Genomic DNA, 19,395 nt, shown 5'->3' with positions numbered 1-19,395 from the left:
CCTAAAAAAATGTAAATTTAATCCTTTGATCCTAAAAAACAGGAGGAACTCAACTCCAGACTGAAGCTCATCTTTTCTTCTGTCTAAAAAGCAGTTGGAAGGGTTTTTTGATCCATCACCAGGAGCTGACCACTGAAATGAAGGATTCTGCACAGACACGGGGTCTGACAGGTCATCCATCATATTTTGGCAGTGCCAGATTAGGCTTGTAAAGCTCAAAAGGAAGTCAGTCTGGATCCAGGGAGCCGTAACACACCAACAACCGGACATAGAGAGGAAACGGCAGAGCAGAATGTTGGTTCTGTTTTTGTTCTGTCAGCCAGGATAGTGTCCGTCGTTTACCCACCAGAACCATAAAAATCCTCATGTTTGGGTTTCTGGTAGGTAAATAAGATAAGTCAAAGATTCTCTTTTTTTTTTTTTTTTTTTAACTTGTCCTGTCCAACAGCTGGGCAGACAGATGAGAGCTGAGGGCCTCTTGTGTTGGACATATTTTACTTTAACAAGAGGGGTTATTAATCTTCAGACAAACCAAAGGTATCTCTGAATAAACCCCTTTTGGAATTGAGGCCAAACTTTATTAATTTCAACCATGTTTGAAAATCTTTGGTGTTGGACCGGACGGAAAAGGAATGAGGGGAAGAAGAGAGAGGGATGTTAGAGAGGGGGGGGGGGGGGGGGTAGGAGGGTGATAATAGGAGGGGAAGGGGGGTAAGACCATGAAACAGCATAAAGCAACAAGTTTACTGGTTGTTAATCATTATGGTAAGGTTCAAATGTAGTACAAAAAGGGCGGGGCCTGTCCACACACACACTCAAATGTTATAAACACACCTGCTAGCTGCAAAAATGTCCACATGTCCACATGACGACACAAAACAGATAGTGTTCACACGCATACCTATGCCTTAAAACCAACTAGTGTGAAATATTTCAGTCATTCAATCAAGTAAAATGTTAGTGCAAAGGTGAGCTAACACCTGTGCTCAGGTGAGTGTTTATGTTCTTCTAAAATGGATGGTGGAACGTGACAAGAAGGAGGGAGAGTGCCCAGCCATCCCCACCCCAAGACCCCCACCGCAGCAGCAGCGGCAGCCGGAATCCCCCCAACGCCACACGGGAACCGGCAGGGAACAACCGCCGCCCGGGCGACCAAGCCCGCCACCCAGGCCAGGGCCAGCAGGACCGCCGCAAGGCCCCCAGAGCCAGAGAGCAGGGAGGCACGGAGGGAAAGACAGCGCCGCCACAGCCCAACCAGGAGAGCAGCCCCCCCGCCGCGCCGGGAGCGCCCAACGCAGGGCCCCACCGGAGAAGGACGCCCACAGCCCCAGACGAGCACCCCACCACCACCCAGGAGTTCCGGGCATCCCCCCGCCCCCACCCCAGGTACGAGCCAGGACCCCCCAAGGGAGACCCGCTCCGCACTCCAGGCAGCCATCCGCCCGGCCCACGGTTGGTCCAGGGAGGAGCAAGGCAGGGGCCCGCCGCCCCCGCCCAGGATGGGGAACCCCAGGGAAAAAAGAGGGCCCACAAGGGATGTTGTAAATATGGCCCGACCAGGCTCGGCCACAGTTGGAAATTTGGCGGGGCCCAGCGCTCAGGGGCAAGGACAAGAACCCACCCCCCAGGGACACGAACACCCCCGGCTCAGATGTAATGTGAACCCCCCCACCGCGCGGAGAGCACCGCCGGGCCCAGGAAGCCGGCACCCCGGGGACACGGCCGCCGTTGCAAAGGGGCCCGTACCCCCCACCATGGAAGAGGTAGGGGACAGATGGTCCTAGGTCCCACCTTCCTTGCAAAATGTGTGTGCGTGTATGTGTGTTTGAGAGGGTGTGTGTGTGCATATGTGTGTGTTTATGTTGGGATGTATATATTGAAGGGGGAGGGGTGTGTGTACTAAGGGGGGTGCAGTTAAAATTGGCGAGTAGGGCACTAAGGGGACATCTCCTGATTACTCACAGTGATGTCCCCTCACCCTCCCCACCAAAGGGCCCTAAATGTCTAAGGTGCGGTTAAAATTGGCGGGTAGGGTGACAGGACGACATCTGCTGCTTGCTGGCAGTGATGTCCAAGCACCCCCCCTACCAAGGACCCTACATGTCTAAGGTACAAATAAAACCGAAAGAGGGGGGGGCCCACTCCATACGGCAACCATAGGAGGGGGGCCACTGCCTAGTAACCCCCCCCCCAAGGCCTATCACAGGCTAAGCCCCCCACCCCCTCACCCTAATATGAGGTTATATGAGGAAGGGGGTAAGTTGGGGACAGCTGGTAGACTGTCCCCCGGTGGTCAAACAGCTGTCCCCCGCCCCCACCCCAGCAAGGGGGCCAGGCCCACCCAGCCCAGGGGCCCCACCCCCGGAGGCGCAGACAACCCAGGCCCAGCACCACCCACCCCACACAGAGAGAGAGGAGCCAGAAAGCGTCGACCCCCCCCGGAGCAAGCCCAGGCCCCCACCCCCAAACGCCGGCCCTAGAAGAGCTCTGGTCAGGCCTCGACGGGACCGAGGCAGCCAACCGGCCGGGGAAACCGCCGATGGCCTCAGCGGAGACCCCGACCCGTCAACCCCCCCTCCCCCGTACCAATAGTGCCCCCCCCTCCACCAGAATGCCCCCCCACAGGACAGGGCCGACAAGACAACCCCCCCCCCCACCCCACCCCAGACCCCGCAGCTGAAGCGGATGACACCCAGAGCGACCGGGGGCCCCAAGAGGGCCGTCCCGTCCCGCCCCAGAGCCAGGGAAGGGCCGATCCCAGCCCCAGGTGTAGATGGACAGCCCATCCGGCGCCACTGGCCCCCCCCCGAGCAGGGCCCCCCGCCAACCCCCCCAGCACAGGCAAAGGGACCACCCCCCCAAGCCAAGCCAGACCACCACCCCACCCCCCCACCACGCACCCCCACACCCAAGCCCAGAGGACCACAAAGCACCCCAGCCTGCCCCACCCAGGCGCCGGACCCGACCCCCCGATCAACAGAGCCCCCACCACCCCCCGCCAGGCACCGGAGGCCCCGACCCCCACCCCGGCCCACGGCAGAAGGGCAAGGAGCAACGACGACCAGGCCCCCCCACCCCCTAAGTCATGGAGTTAGCTATGGGAGACCAGAGAGACCGAATTCTTTCAAAGTTACTTGAGCTTTGGGCTGACATTTTTTCCAAGCTGATATGATCAAACAGCAGATTTCTGTGTTGACTTATATTTATATTTTTCTTGCTTTTCCAATTTATTAAAATAGTTTTTTTAGCAATGCAAAGAGTAATGAAAATGATAGATACTAATCCTTCTTCTATATCGATGGCACTCATGTCACCAAGCACACAAAGTGACGGTGAAGCTGTGATTGAAACCTTAAGCCAGACTGATAGATCGGCACATACCTGCTGCCAGAGAGCCTGGACAGGCGTGCAGAACCATAGTGCATGCATGGAATTGTCGGGTAGATTACTGTCACAGTGCTGACAAATGTCTGAGTTACTGAGACCCATCTTGAACATCCTCTGTCCAGTGTAGTAAATTCTGTGTAGAGTTTTGAAATGGATTAGCTGCAGATTTGGACTTTTTGTCAGTTTAAAGGTGTTTAGGCAAAGTTCTGACCAAAAGCTTTCATCTGTGCTGATGCTCAAATACGCATCCCATTTTGTTGTCGGAAGTGAAATATTGTTATCTAAATTACATAAAAGTTTGTATATTTTGGAGAGAGTTTTATTCATTGAGAAATTGATCAGAGTGGTAACTACATCTGGTAGCTTTAAATCGTTGTCTCTGTATTTAAACTTTTTAGTAATAATTGATTTAAGTTGCTGATATTCCAAGAAGTTATTTATTCCATGTTTGTCTTGAAGTTCCTGGGGGGTTATGAATCTTCTATCAATAATTACGTGCTCTAGTTGTTTTATGCCCCCTGCTTGCCAAGCTGGGAAGTGAATCATTTTTTTATTTATAAGGATGTCCGGGTTGTTCCAGATGGGTGTCATTTTGCACGGTTGAATTGATGATTTTGATATTTTGAGAAATTCCCACCAGGCTGTTAAAGTGGCATTTATATTAAAACTTTTGAAACAATCCTGTTTTTTAACTGTTTGGCTAATAAATGGAAGATCTGATAGGTTGATCTTTCCACATAACGCCTGTTCCAAGTCTAACCATGAGTTGGTTTCTGGATTATTTTTTAACCATTTTAAGATGTATTGTAATCTATTTGCAAGAAAGTAATTGTGGAAGTTAGGTAATTCTAATCCTCCACAGCTTTTTGCAGATTTTAAAGTTTTTAGACTAATTCTTGCAGGTTTATTGTTCCATAGAAAGCTTGATATGGATGAGTCTAATGTTTTGAACCATTTTAATGGCGGTTGTGTGGGAATCATTGAGAAGAGATAATTAACTTTGGGTACGATTTTCATTTTTACTGTGGCTACTTTGCCCATAAGGGACAGAGGCAGGTTGGTCCAGCGTGTTAGATCGTCCTGTATGTTTTTCAGTAATGGGGTGTAGTTTAGCTGCACCAGTTCTGATAGTTTGGGGGAAAAATTGATACCTAGATATTTGATATTTCCTGATTTAACTGGTATTGTGAGTCTTTGCTCCGCATTACTGTTCAGTGGTAATAAAACAGATTTATTCCAATTAATGGAATAGTCTGATATGGAGGAGAATTCATTAATGATTGTAGCTGTTTCATTTACAGAATGTAAATTACTTAAAAACAGTAATATGTCATCTGCATAGAGACTAATTTTATGATGGCTGTGTTTGGTTTTAATTCCTTTAATGCTCTCATTCTGTCTTATTGCTGCAGCTAGAGGCTCAATAAATATAGAAAAAAGAGAAGGAGAGAGTGGGCAACCCTGTCTGGTTCCTCTTCCAAGAAAAAACCTGTTGGAAGTCTGTTTATTAGTTCTAACTGATGCATTGGGGTTGTGATATAATATTTTGATCCAATTGATGAATGTTTCTCCAAACCCAAACTTATGGAGGGCAGCAATGAGGAACTTCCAATTTACTCTATCAAAGGCTTTTTCAGCATCCAGTGATAGTATAGTCATTTCCTGGTTTTCAATGGTGGCAAAGTCTATTATGTTAACGAGTCTGCGGACATTGTCATCCGAGTGTCTGCCTTTGATGAATCCAGTTTGATCAAAGTCAATTATGTGAGGAGTGACTTTTTCTATTCTCTGTGCTAGTGCTTTGCAGATAATTTTTACATCTGCATTAATTAAAGAAATGGGGCGATAGCTTGAAGGACTAGTGGGGTATTTGTCTGGTTTTAGAAGAAGGATAATGTTGGCGGAGTTCATGTTAGGAGGTAGAGATTGGCTTTCATTGATAAATTTTACCGTTTTATAAAACGTTGGTGCCAGTTGTTCCCAGAATTCCTTATAAAACTAAGCAGGAAAGCCGTCAGGCCCTGGTGCTTTACCATTGGGCATAAGTAACAGAGCTTCATGAAGCTCAGACAACGAGAACGGAGAATCTAAGTTTGTGATTTGATCTTCGTTTAACCTGGGTAGGTTTACATTGTTGAGAAATGAGTTGATGCTTTGTTCTGATGGATTAATCTGTGGAGTGTATAAGTTTTGATAAAAGTCTTTAAACGCATTATTAATTTTTACCGGGTCATGGGTGACATTCCCTGTTTGGTCCATAATAGAAGTGATTGTTGATTTTTCTTTATTAATTTTAAGCTGATTAGCTAGAAATTTGCCAGATTTATTTGAGTTTTCATATTTTTCCGGTCGAAGCCTTTGTATCTGGAATTGTGTTTGTTTATTGATGATGTCATTTAACTGCAGCTTTAAATTTTTCAGGTCGCCCAGTATGTGTTCCTGTGCAGAAGCAGCATAAGCAGTCTCCAGGGTTTTGATTTTATTTTCTAGTTTTAATAAATCTGCTTTCTCTTTGCGTTTTTTATGCGTTGAATAAGAGATAATTTTCCCTCTCATGACTGCTTTTGCTGTTTCCCAAAGAACACTTGGTGATATTTCAGAAGTATTGTTGAATTGAAAGATTCTCTAAACCCTCTGAATCCCTTCTGGGGTCACAGGTTGCTGGAGCCTATCCCCGGGGGGCCAACGAAGGAAACGTCTGTCAACACTGGCTCATACCTGGCACTCTCAAAGGTCGCAGACGGCGTCTTTCCAACAGCTCCAAACCCCACGCCCACCGCCAGGCCCTCTGTGGAGGAGAAAAGGATGACGTCATCGATGAAACAAAGACATCATCACAGACGGAACCGCTGCAGGAACGTCAGGTGGTTGTGGGTTTGGATTCCCTCCTCTGCTGCTACAGCCAATCCAGTTGACTGTTTTATGAGAACCTCTTCAGAGTGGAAGGATCCAACTGAGGTCAGTTGATGCCGAGCAGAACCCCGCTTCTGACGTCTTGTTGGTCTCATCTGTCACTTTCCACTCTCCACTTTGTGGAGCCAGATGTAAACGGTTGGAGGAGGAACTGAATTCATGTTTGTGTGTACGTGAACTCAGATCTGCATCTCACGCTAATCACGCTGACCTCCAGGTGGGAGCTCAGCTGCTGAGATGGTGGAGGACTAACTCCTCCTCCTTTCAGAGCTCCTCCTACAGCAGTCAGAAGTTTCTGTAACAGAAATGTGTCGCTAAAACATAAACTGTTCCTTCACAGCGGCTCTGGAATGGAAGCAGCCGCTGTCTGACAGGTTACGCAACACCTGAGCTCAGCTGAAGCAGATGAAACCTCATGAGGCCAAACCCAGAATAAAAATAAAACTCATAAAGCCAAACCCAGAAGCAGACAAAGCCTCATGAAGCCAAACCCAGAACCAGACAAAGCCTCATGAAGCCAAAGCCAGAACCAGACGTAGCCTCATGAAACCAAAGCCATACCCAGACGAAGCCTCATGAAGCCAAACCCAGAACCAGACGAAGCCTCATGAAGCCAAAGCCAGAACCAGACGTAGCCTCATGAAACCAAAGCCATACCCAGACGAAGCCTCATGAAGCCAAACCCAGAACCAGACGAAGCCTCATGAAGCCACACCCAGAACCAGACGAAGCCCCATGAAGCCAAACCCAGAACCAGACGAAGCCTCATGAAGCCAACCCCAGAACCAGACGAAGCCTCATGAAGCCGAACCCAGAAGCAGACAAAGCCTCGTGAAGCCAACCCCAGAAGCAGACGAAGCCCCATGAAGCCAAACTGTCAGATAAATGCATCTAGACATTAAAGAAAAACACAATTATAAACAACAAACCACAACAAGAATCAAGTTTCTCATGCACGAGGGAGAGGAGCAAGAGTGACAGAAAACGTCTACCACGCTTCTCTTCTCAAAGGTTTGCCTTTCCCTGTGCTGCTTTTATTAAGGACACAAGAAGGAGGTAACATTTTCAAGACAAAGAGAAAAAGTTCATTAGGGGGTGTCGTCAAATGACCCTTTTGGTTGGATTCTAACTTCAAACAGTATCCCTTATCAGCTCAGGACAGTGTGTCGTAAACCCCTCATCCTGGGTGGGAGATGAGAAGCAGATGAACAAACACACAACTGTTTTCAGAAAAGGTCAATCTGAGTTAACATTTAAACATACATTTAGACAAAAACATTTACACAATGATAATAATAAAACCATTTCCTTCACACAAACCCAGAAGCAGACGAATCCTCATGAAGCCAAACCCAGAACCAGACGAAGCCTCATTAAGCCAAACCCAGAACCAGACGAAGCCCCATGAAGCCAAACCCAGAACCAGACGAAGCCTCATGAAGCCAAACCCAGAAGCAGACGAAGCCTCATGAAGCCACACCCAGAACCAGACGAAGCCTCATGAAGCCAAACCCAGAACCAGACGAAGCCCCATGAAGCCAAACCCAGAACCAGACGAAGCCCAATGAAGCCAAACCCAAAACCAGATGAAGCCTCATGAAGCCAAACCCAGAACCAGACGAAACCCTATGAAGCCAACCTCAAAACCAGATGAAACTTCATGAAGCCAAACCCAGAACCAGACGAAACCCTATGAAGCCAACCTCAAAACCAGATGAAACCTCATGAAGCCAAACCCAGAACCAGACGAAACCCTATGAAGCCAACCTCAAAACCAGACGAAGCCTCATGAAGCCAAACCCAGAACCAGAAGAAGCCCCATGAAGCCAAACCCAGAACCAGACGAAGCCCAATGAAGCCAAACCCAAAACCAGATGAAGCCTCATGAAGCCAAACCCAGAACCAGACGAAGCCTTATGAAGCCAAACCCAGAACCAAAACCTTTAACAAATGTGGTTTGGTTTTGTGGGAACTCTTTCAGTCCATCATTCTGGCAGAACCTAGAAAGGCTTGGAGCACAGGAGAGGACGAAGACACAAAAGGATGTTATGAATTCATTACACTGCTGTTCTAAAGTGCGTTGGTTCGATTCCAGATGTTAAATGAAGCAGAGTTTTCATGAAGTTCTTCTCCTGATGAGTCTTTGTGACCCCTTCAGACATGGAGGTTTTTCAGAATAAGGGTCTGGTTCATCAGTGCAACAGAAGAAACAGACAAATGACCCCCCTCCCCCCACCCCCCTTACCTGGGATATTGTGGATGGTTATGGCTAAGATGAGGAGAAGAATCCGCCTCCACCTGTGGCCTGTCTGCCCCGCCCCTTCTTGTTCTTTACTTCCTGTTTCCGGACCATCTGAAGAGCCTGAATGCGGGGTTCTCCTCCTCTGGTGGACGTCTCCTCCATTTTCTATTTTATCTTTAGGAAGAAGGAAAACAAAACACTATCACAATGATCATGATCAGAACAGAAGAGCATTCATGAACTTCTGGGTTGGATGTTGCTATATGAATCTTTGTTCTCCAGGCTTTAACAGAAAAGACTCCAACAGAAATGATTCAATTCTATTCAATTCAATTTTATCTGTTTAGCCCAAAATTCACAACAACAGTCTTCTCGATGGGCTTCATATCGGTAATTGAAAAAGTAAAACATGAACTCAAAAGGATCACGAATACAAAGAGTTCAATAGGAAAATACTAAAATGAACTAACAAACTGACTAAGCTATACTGACATCCCTGCCCTTAGACCCCCCTTCGCGGTCAGGAAAAACTCCTAAAAAAACAGATTCCGCAAAAAACGAAGAAACCTCAGGGGTGCCCACATGAAGGAGGGATGTTTGATGAAACCGCTCAGGTGGAGGTCAGTTTCAGCTGCAGCATCTATAGAGTCTGTTGAGGAGAAGACGGTTTAGGAAAACTGGATTCATTTGTCTGAAGTCAGACTTTTCTAAATGTATCGGTCCCCCAACTCTATGAGTCCGTTATGGTGTACCACAGGGCTGTGTTCTTCGTCTTACTTTGGTTTTCTTAGGTTAGAAGGAATTTTACTGCACTGACATGTAGGACCCTTGGTGGGGGGGAACTAGAACATCACTTGCTTACTCTGGGTATGTCGGTTCCAAAAGACCGGATATGAGTTGGCGTAATTACGCTCGACTTGGTAACCCTGGGTTAATGCACGTGCACAGCAGGTACATAAAGACATTCTCAATGGATCGCCGATTTCTGGAGTCACCATGGAAACGCGTGGAGAAAAAAAAGAGAGAGAGAGCTACACTTCAGTGAGACGGAGTCTGAGATTTTAATGACGGTTTATGAAGATTATAAGACCATCAAAATGTAATACGGCTGCATCATCAGCAAAAGAAAGAGTTTCTGCTTGGAGAAAAAGAACGGACAAAGTAAACGCACGAGTTTCTGATCTTATTTTCATTGTGACGCATATATATATATATATATATATATATATATATATATGTATATATAAATATATATATATATATATATATATATAAATATATATATATATATACACACACATATATTTAAAACTTATCCAACTTAAATTAATTCATTTGGTAACAAGTAATTGAGTTACATTTATTCAACATAATTTCTTACATCTATCTTACTCAAATTTACTTATTTATCTAACTAAATGTCATTTTACTCCAATTCAATTAAAGTTTTTCCATCTTAACTTATTGTAATTCTTGAACTCTCATATGTCTAAATTTGAGCTGCAGATATTCTGATTTTTAAAACAATAAAATGAATGAAACAAAACGTATTTGTATCATCTAACCATTTACCATATCAATGAATTTATCATCACACCACTGCACAGTGTGGGTGCTATATAAACTCATCCTCCTCTTCCTCCCTCTCACTCATGGTGCAGAAAGAATTAAACATGGTGGGACAAATAACTCGACAAAACACAGTAAAACAGCTAAACAACTAAACACATTTGGTCAAAAACCCACACTTAAACCCAAATCCGTCCAGACAGGCAAAGGGAATGGTATCCCACAATCCTTTGCGGTGCAGATCTAACAGCAGCACCAAAGTTACACCTACTTCATTGAATTAATTTAAATGAAAGTAAAATAACTGTCTGATAACTACGTGTTATTTTAAAACTGACTTAACTAAAAAAATGATTTATCTTAACTGATCAAAGTATCAAGTTTATCTTTCCAACATCCATATGTGGTCTTATCACCCTCTCATGGTGGAAAAAGTATTATCTGAGCTTCTTCATCCACTAAATCATCTTCAAATGGACACGCCATGCTGCTTCACCTCTCTGAAAACAAACTAACCTTCAACTAAACCTGCTCCAGACCAGGTTATGTTCAGAGCATGAGTTGCTATGGCAACTTGACATACCCTGAAACATACCTCCATTTCTGGAACAGAAATTCTCTGCAGAAATTTCTATTGTACATTTTGTTCTTTTGCAGATTGTACTTTGTAAATTGTGCTCTTCAATTTGCGAAATTATTTTATTTTATTTTTATATTATTGTTTGCACTGAATGGCTTTAATTTCACTGCATGCGTGTGTGATGCGAATTTTACATGTGTACAGTGACAATAAAGATATTCTATTCTATTTTATTCTAGAAAGCTGAGGTTATCAACTTCCTTAGCCTCAAGCTTACCATGGTAACTAACATAATCTGCTTTCTGGAATACCCCCCTGGTCATTATTCTGTTTTGGTGAAATAAACAGAACTAATCTAAAGGTCAAATGTTCTGGACTTCTGCTGGAAGGATTCTGGTTCCTCCCACATGTTCAAAGGCAAAAACCCTTCAATCCATTTTCCTCTAAATGAATAAATAGTTTAACCCTAACAGACGGTTGTCACAGTAACCGTTTGTCGTCATGATGGCTGCAGGGCCTTGGAGAAGGAGACTCAGGCTGCAGCGTCTGCACGGGTTTACGGATAAAGAGGGCCAAACTCTGACGGAGAACTTTAGAAACCAACAGGAGCTCAACAACACAAGACAGGAACACAAGCACAAAAAAAACACACACACACAACAGAAACAAACACAACATAGACACACACAAAGCATAAACACACATACATATCACAGAAAAACACATACACAGCAGAGACACACACACGCTCACAATCACACGTTTGCACAGCAGACGATGAGGTCTCTTCTGTACCGGAGCTCAAAGACTGCAACAGAAGCTGATACTGGCGACGTGCAGACGCTCATGAACGATGCGGTTACCCGAACATCAGGAGACGGACACGCAGGTGAAGCTCCTACATTTATGGTCACACTGTGTACTTTGTGCTGATTATTCAGCCTGTTTCCATCTGCTGCAGATCCTGAACTGGACGCTTTGCTTTAATTACTTAGAAGATTCCAGAGGTCCTTGTCATACTTTTCCTCCTTTCTGATCTGGAAATAACAGCGGTTTCCGACTACAGTCTGAAGCCTGAGGCTGAAAGGTAACACGCCGATGGGGCTCCAGCTGTCCTCGAACAGCAAAATCAGCAGACAAAAGCACCTTAAGAAGTCATGTGATCTCAGTTGGTGGTGTCCTGAGTTGACGACAGTGACGTACGACTCGCATTTACTGGGGAATATCCGATTTGTCTGCTTACATGGCACACGCAAATGCACGTATCCGAGTCGTTTCCGATTTATTTCCACATATGAATGAGGCCTGAATCCGATCTGAGAAAATCGGAATCCATGCGTTTTTGTCCTGCTGACACGTTCATCGGTCATATCCGATCTGTGCCACATGAGAGGAAAAAATCGGAATTGGGTCACTTGAACCATGCAGTGGAAATGCGGCCTTTATGTGGTTCAGATAGAAACTCGAGTCATCAGCGTCTGTGTTCTTCATGACAAAACAGTTCCTTCGAGAAATGAAGGTCTTCATGGAACCAAAGCATAAAATCCACTGCATCAAACTAACAATAACAACTGTAGGAGTTTGTTAACCTCCGTCATTAAAGGATCGGAACCCGATGAGCAAAAAAACAAAAACAAAGAACCACCAAGACAATGTCTGCTACCCACTAACAGCACCGCATAACCAACCACCTTTCCATTTCTAAATGTAACCCAAAAAAAGCTGGGAGAACCCCAGAAAGCAGGTTTCAAAATGAAGTACCGTACTTTTAGGATTCTCATGTTGAAATGTCCAATTTTACACCCTAAATCTGGTTTCTGAAGCTTTTCTTATTTTTTTTTACATAATTTCCTCTTCATGACACTAAAAAGCTGAATGTCATTTAGAAATAATTAAGCTTAGTTTGCTAACTCCAACTTCCAAAGGAAGATGATGCAGTAAGGAGAAGCAAACAGCCAGAAGTCTGAAGATCTGCTGTAAACAGGCTGTGCAGTGAGGAGATGCAGGTGGAACACGTCAGTGAATGTGTCAGGGACCAACCCAGTCTACTCTGTTGGACCAGCAGCAATGAGAGCTTTCACATTGTGAGGACATCAACATACATCTGAGTAGTTAGTTGTGCTCTGCATCTCCAGGTTTGAGATTCTGACTCATTTTAAAGATGGACATCGATGCTGAATTATGTTTTCACCGGAACGATTCAAAGTCCAGGATTTGGACTGAAACTTTACAGCCATACTAGCACTGTCTGAAAAGAAATGTGGATTTGTCTCTGTGACCTGAAGTGACCCTGACTTTTACTGTGATCATGCGACCATGTGATCATGCGACCATGTGATCATGCGGCCATGTGACCATGTGATCATGCGACCATGTGATCATGCGACCATGTGATCATGCGGCCATGTGACCATGTGATCATGCAACCATGTGACCATGTGTTCATTTGACCATATGATCATGCAACCATGTGACCATGTGATCATGCGACCATGTGGCCATGTGACCATGTGATCATGCGACCATGTGCCCATGCGACCCTGTGACCATGCGACCATGCGGCCATGTGATCATGCAACCATGTGGCCATGTGACCATGTGATCATTCGACCATGCGGCCATGTGCCCATGCGACCATGTGATCATGCGGCCATGCGACCATGTGATCATGTGACCATGTGATCATGTGACCATGCGGCCATGTGCCCATGCGACCATGTGACCATGTGACCATGTGACCATGTGATCATGCAACCATGTGGCCATGCGGCCATGTGACCATATGATCATGCGACCATGTGATCATGCGGCCATGTGACCATGTGATCATGCGACCATGTGATCATGCGACCATGTGATCATGCGACCATGTGTTCATTTGACCATGTGATCATGCAACCATGTGATCATGCGACCATGCGACCATGTGGCAATGCGACCATGTGATCATGCGGCCATGTGATCATGCAACCATGTGATCATGTGTTCATTTGACCATGTGATCATGCAACCATGTGACCATGTGATCATGCGACCATGCGACCATGCGGCCATGTGACCATGCGACCATGCGGCCATGTGCCCATGCGACCATGTGACCATGTGACCATGCGGCCATGTGATCATGCAACCATGTGGCCATGTGACCATGTGATCATGCGACCATGTGGCCATGTGATCATTCGACCATGCGGCCATGTGCCCATGCGACCATGTGGCCATGTGATCATGCGGCCATGTGACCATGTGACCATTCGACCATGCGACCATGTGGCCATGTGACCATGTGATCATGCGACCATGCGGCCATGTGCCCATGGGACCATGTGACCATGCGGCCATGTGATCATGCAACCATTTGGCCATGTGACCATGTGATCATGCGACCATTCGATCATTCGACCATGCGGCCATGTGCCCATGCGACCATGTGGCCATGTGATCATGCGGCCATGTGACCATGCGACCATGCGACCATGTGACCATGCAGCCATGTGACCATGCGACCATGTGACCATGCAGCCATGTGACCATGCGGCCATGTGACCATGTGGCCATGTGATCATGCGGCCATGTGACCATTCGACCATGTGACCATGTATACAGAGAAGAAACTCCTGAATCACAGAAATATTGGATGTTTGTGATCTGAAAGACGATAAAGAGGAAACATTAAAACGTTGCTGCCCCTCAAAATGTGCAAAAACCTCCCTCTGAGCATCAGAGTTGCCGCCTCACTGTCCACTTTTAAAACCCGTCTTAAAACATGTTTTTTTTAATTCTCTGGCTTTTAACTCTTTGAACTGTAATTTGTCATATTGATGCCCATTTGTTTTTAGTTTTAAAAGAGCATTTTGGTTTCAAGTGTTTTTAAAAAAATGTTAGTCTGGTCAAACATGACAAGAACATCTGCTGATGCTGATCTGAGTGGAGGCGGAGTCTGCTGATGTCAAGCAGACAAATAGGGAACACACAGGTATTCCCTATCATACTATCATACGCCCACAGGCCACTGTTACCAGGAAACAGTTTAACCCTGACGTGTGTGTTATGCACATTTGTGCACATGCAACCACAAAAAACAGAAACCAGCACGCCTCAGCCAGAAAACTGATGCAGAAACATGACTCAGCAGAAACCATACATCCAATGAATGTGCAAAGGGGATTAAAAAAGTTGATCTTAATCTTACTGAGGATCAGAAGAAAACTCTGGACTGGGACACATCTGAGACATCAACCCCCTTCCTGTCTAGAGTGGGACACATCTGAGACATTAAAGCCCTCGTCTCCCCCCTGGTCAGAGCACTGAAGCAAAGACCAGCCACGTAAGACACTTGTCGGTCTACGTCTTTTTATCGAGAGAAGCTTAAGTTTGAGATAATGGCCTGTCAGGTGTGCATTATCAGAGGGTCACTCATAATGCGGGAGCTTGAACCGTCTCACAAAACCTACAACCGACAGAACCCTGTGGAACCCAGCTGTCTGGTCCACACATCAGGAAAGCACAGCTCTGATACACGGATGACTCCTGAGCCTGATCAGGTGGTCCTGCCCTTCAGAAGGATCTGTGAAAAACTGGATTTAAGAACCAGAGGAGCATTGTGGATCTACGGTTCCAAAATTGCTGTGTACAACAAAACTGGTCAGTACCCGTTTCACGGCTCAGTTTCCCACCAAGCAAGCGTTTAATTCCTCCGAATGCTGTCTGAATTATTGAGGCTGTGATGCACTAAGGATGAGACAGACGTGGAAGAGTGAGAGCCACGCATCCTGAAGATAGAAGAGGCGTACGAGCTTCTGCACACCGCTTCAAATACACCAGTTGAAGAGAAAGACCACAGAGCCGACAGCAGAGGATCCGTTTAGTCAGGGATGGAGGAGCTGCTTCAGAAAGGTGCTCCTCCACTCCTTAAATGATGGAGCAGTTGGCTCCGTCTGTGCAGACGTGGTCTCAGTGTCTGGGTCCTCATCAGAACCTGCTTTAACCTGACTCATTTACTGAAAACATCAGACCCGATTGAGGTGGACAGCAGCACCAAACACTCAGCTTTAACCGCTAAACTTTGACAGAATCAGATCATCTTAACGTTATTGTTTGGTTCTGGAGCAGGAGGTCACTGATCTCTGGAGAGCAAACATGAACTCAGGGAGGCTAGGGACACTTTGTATGCTGAACTGCACCAGGGTTCCCTTTCAGGTGATCCGATAAATTTCCAGGAACTGTTAGACATCAGAAACCCAGGAACCAGAGCAGTCAAGTGAAAGCAGTTTCAAACAGTGTGCTGTCGTATTCATGTTCAGCTCATCACTAAGGAGGCTCCTCCCATTCACCATGAGGCAGGTGCTGCCCGCAGAACAGCCTCTGCCTGCGGTTCTGAACCGATCTCTGTCACAGCATGAACAGCAGTCACAGTCAGGAGAACAGAGGCATCGTCCAAGTTCATATACCACACATCTGAGGAGACTCTCGTCTTCTGTGATGGCTGAAACGCCACTGCAGCTTAATGGAAGAAACAAAGGCTGATTCAGATCAAGGACAGGAAAGATTGAAGCCAACTGGATCAGAAAAACCACCACCTAGTGTAGAAAAAGAATCAGAAAGGAGCAAGAAAAACGGTTTCCTAGATCACAACCGAGAGGGGCCCACAACAGAACTGATTATAACTACTCCCAATCAAAGACAGACATGTAGTTCAACATGCAGGACAAACATGAGACAATGAATCTATTACATAACATGATTTTCAGATACACTTTGAACAAATGTATATGAACCCACCCCTCTATTATAGAATCCCTCAGATATTATGTCTTCTAATGAGCTGAGGTGGTGGGTTCTAGGGTTGGTAGGTTCTGGGGTGGTGGGTTCTGGGGTTGGTAGGTTTTGAGGGTGGTTGGTTCTGGGGTTGGTGGGCTCTGGGGTTGGGGGCTTCTGGGGTTGGTGGGTTCCAGGATTGGTGGGTTCTAGGGTTGGTTGGTTTTGGGGTTAGTGGGCTTTGGGATTGGAGGGTTCTGGGGGTGGTGGGTTCCATGGTTGGTTGGTTTTGGGGTTAGTGGGTTTTGGGGTTGGTGGGTTCTGGTGTTAATGGGTTCTGGTGTTGGTGGGTTCTAGGGTTGTTGAGTTCTGGGGTTGGTAGGTTCTAAGGTTGGTGGGTTCTGATGGTGGTGGGTTTCAGGGTTGGTGGGTTCTAGGGTTGGACGATTTTGGGGTTAGTGGGTTCTAGGGTTGGTGGGTTCTGGGGTTGGTAGGTTCTGGAGTTATTAGGTTCTAGCATTGGTACGTTCTGAGCTTAATAGGTTTTGGGGTTGGTGGGTTCTGGGTTGGTAGGTTCTGGAGTTATTAGGTTCTAGGGTTGGTGGGTTCTGGGGTTGGTGGGCTGTGGTGTTGGTGGGTTCTGGTGTTGGTGAGTTCTGGGGTTAATAGGTTTTGGGGTTGGTTCTTTCATCTTTTTAGAAATATTCATGCTAGTGAGATGATTTATGTGCAGCTTTCCAAGGAGAAGCTTCAGACCAAAGAATTGTTGAAGGTAGAGAAAAGAGTTCAGAGGAGGACAGAAGGAGCAGATGGAGGAGGACTGCAGCCATCAGAGAATGTCCACCAAATCCGGATGTTGGTATATGAGGGAGGGCTTGCCTGGGAGGGGTCCGGCTCTACCTATCCGGACGCTCATCTCCTCCGAGTCCTGCAGGAACCACGGCTCCTCGGCCTTCTCCTTGGACAGCTTGGAGTTGGGGGGCAGAGCCAAGGCGGTGTGGGGGTCGGCACCTACACCCTGAAGATGACAGCAGAAGGAGGCGGGTCAAGTTCACCATGACGACTTCAGAACCTTGACATCAAGGCGTTCTACTTTCTCTGAAAGCTGAAAGTTATCTTTGATGGTTTCAGGCTGAGAGTCTGTGTGGAGCTGCAGATCTGATTATCACCGTCAGGATTAAAGTATTCAGTTACTTTACTCGGTAACTGTAGGGTTGTCTTTTAAATACCCGAAAAACCAGAATTAACCGACTTTATTTAAAATAATACCTTTCCAAAAAAGGACCAAGGACCAAGCTGAAGCTCCACGGCTTTCTGCTCCACATTAGTGCTGACTCACAGACTGAAGCATGACTCAGCAGACAGATGCACAAATAATGAAGAGTTCATTAAGGTGGTTACAATGTTGATGAATGCAGGACCCCCACGTTCATTATTGAACCATTAGCTGACTCATCTCCACACATTCCTTCACTTTGGACCCTGGAGGGGTTGAACCAGGGGGGGCGAGCAAGTTTGCCACCAAGAGCCGATTTTTTTACTGTGAGAGTCAAGGAGCCACACCACACATTGACCTGCCAAGACGTACAGACAGAGACACGTAATTAAAGTCGTATTATTTTCCATAACACACTCCTCTCCCTACAACACAACAGCAAGTATTGTACTTGTGTTTATTTTTAAGGAGAGTGTCCACCCTAAATACACACATCAAATGCAGCTTAACAAGAGTTAACACAGAGACTACCCTGGAGGTCAGATACCCCCTCCACACACACACACTCTCTCTCTCTCTCTGACACACAACTACTCAGTGACATGCAGTGAGGTTGATGACTGCTGATTGTAACAACTGAATATTTCACTTTTCATCCAACATTATTGACCTGGTAATTCTTTGCATCTCAACATTCCTCTTTCTATGACCCTGACACCAACAAATACACAAACATCTGGACAGAGCATCCTTCTGGTGTCTGAGTCATTCATATTCACAGTAAACACATTAAATTTATTACATTTCAGTTGTGTGCAGCATACATTAATTTTAACCATCATTAGAAAATTTTGCTTTTAAAGTTTTTGTTTTTTATTTAAAATTTAATGACTGACTTTTTGCCCGAAATACTTATGATTGAAGAAATGTTATTACATTTCAATGACTCAGCTTATTTATCAACGTGATAGGAAAACCAGCGATACGCAGCCGACTAACTGGCTGCGTTACTGACCTGTTCGCACGCCTCCTGATCAATTTCAGAACCCGTTCACTTGAACACAGCCGAACAGCATAGACCTCACTTCTGCTAACAGCCCCCTGGCTCATGGTTTTACACCCAAGATTTCCCACTTCCCATGATCCTTAGGGGCTAAAGGCGGGGCTAACCCCCGGGCCAGTTGTAGCCCCTCTGATCAGTTCCTTAACGTGAGTGTCGGTCAGAACGGACTGATGCCTTTATTTCCCATGTTTCAAGGTAATACACAGGGACTGGCAGACATTTATTTAGGAGAACATCGACAGCAGATTGAGAGCAGCTCTTTTCCACGCGGGGATGTCTCTGTTCTCCAAAACCTAACAGGGCCTTCTTTCAGAGAGATTTCAGCTCAATCATCTCCAGTTCGCTCACTGCCTCATCAGTGACAAGCGGGGATCTCAGGCAGTCAGTCTCTGCATTAGAGGATCGCGTATGTGTCGGGAGCAGCATCAAACACACACACTGCCAAATTACTTTTTTTATTATTTATTTTTAATACCCTCTGATGGACTTGAGTGTAGTTTAAGAGGGAAAAAACTATGAAATGAAGCACAGTGTATAGAAAATATAATGAAACACAAAGACACAAGGTTCGCCACCCCTGGGTTGGACTTTACCATTCCAACAAATCCACTGGAAACTCTAGTTTTCTCTGACACTCGGTCGATGTATGAGGATGACGCACAAGAAGA

At 45.9% G+C, this 19,395-nt stretch overlaps 1 protein-coding gene across 4 annotated transcripts in view; it reads right to left on the bottom strand.

The window, feature by feature from the left end:
• Positions 1–19,395, bottom strand: part of slc39a11 (solute carrier family 39, member 11) — a 71,500-nt gene that overhangs the window by 3,622 nt on the left and 48,483 nt on the right. For 2 of the 4 annotated variants that reach the window (XM_078938042.1, XM_078938040.1), the window contains exons 5-7: positions 17,328–17,466; positions 8,546–8,716; positions 6,106–6,175 (exon numbers count right to left, since the gene is read on the bottom strand). In XM_078938042.1, coding sequence (XP_078794168.1) covers positions 6,106–6,175; positions 8,546–8,716; positions 17,328–17,466 — 380 coding nt within the window. The remainder of the gene's footprint in view (positions 1–6,105; positions 6,176–8,545; positions 8,717–17,327; positions 17,467–19,395) is intronic. The other 2 variants (XM_078938045.1, XM_078938041.1) reach the window with 1 other exon arrangement.

The sequence above is a fragment of the Oryzias latipes genome, chromosome 19, assembly GCF_053564925.1.
Source record: "Oryzias latipes strain Hd-rR chromosome 19, Olatipes_Hd-rR_3.1".
NCBI lineage: Eukaryota > Metazoa > Chordata > Actinopteri > Beloniformes > Adrianichthyidae > Oryzias > Oryzias latipes.
This window is presented reverse-complemented; position numbering and strand designations above follow the sequence as displayed.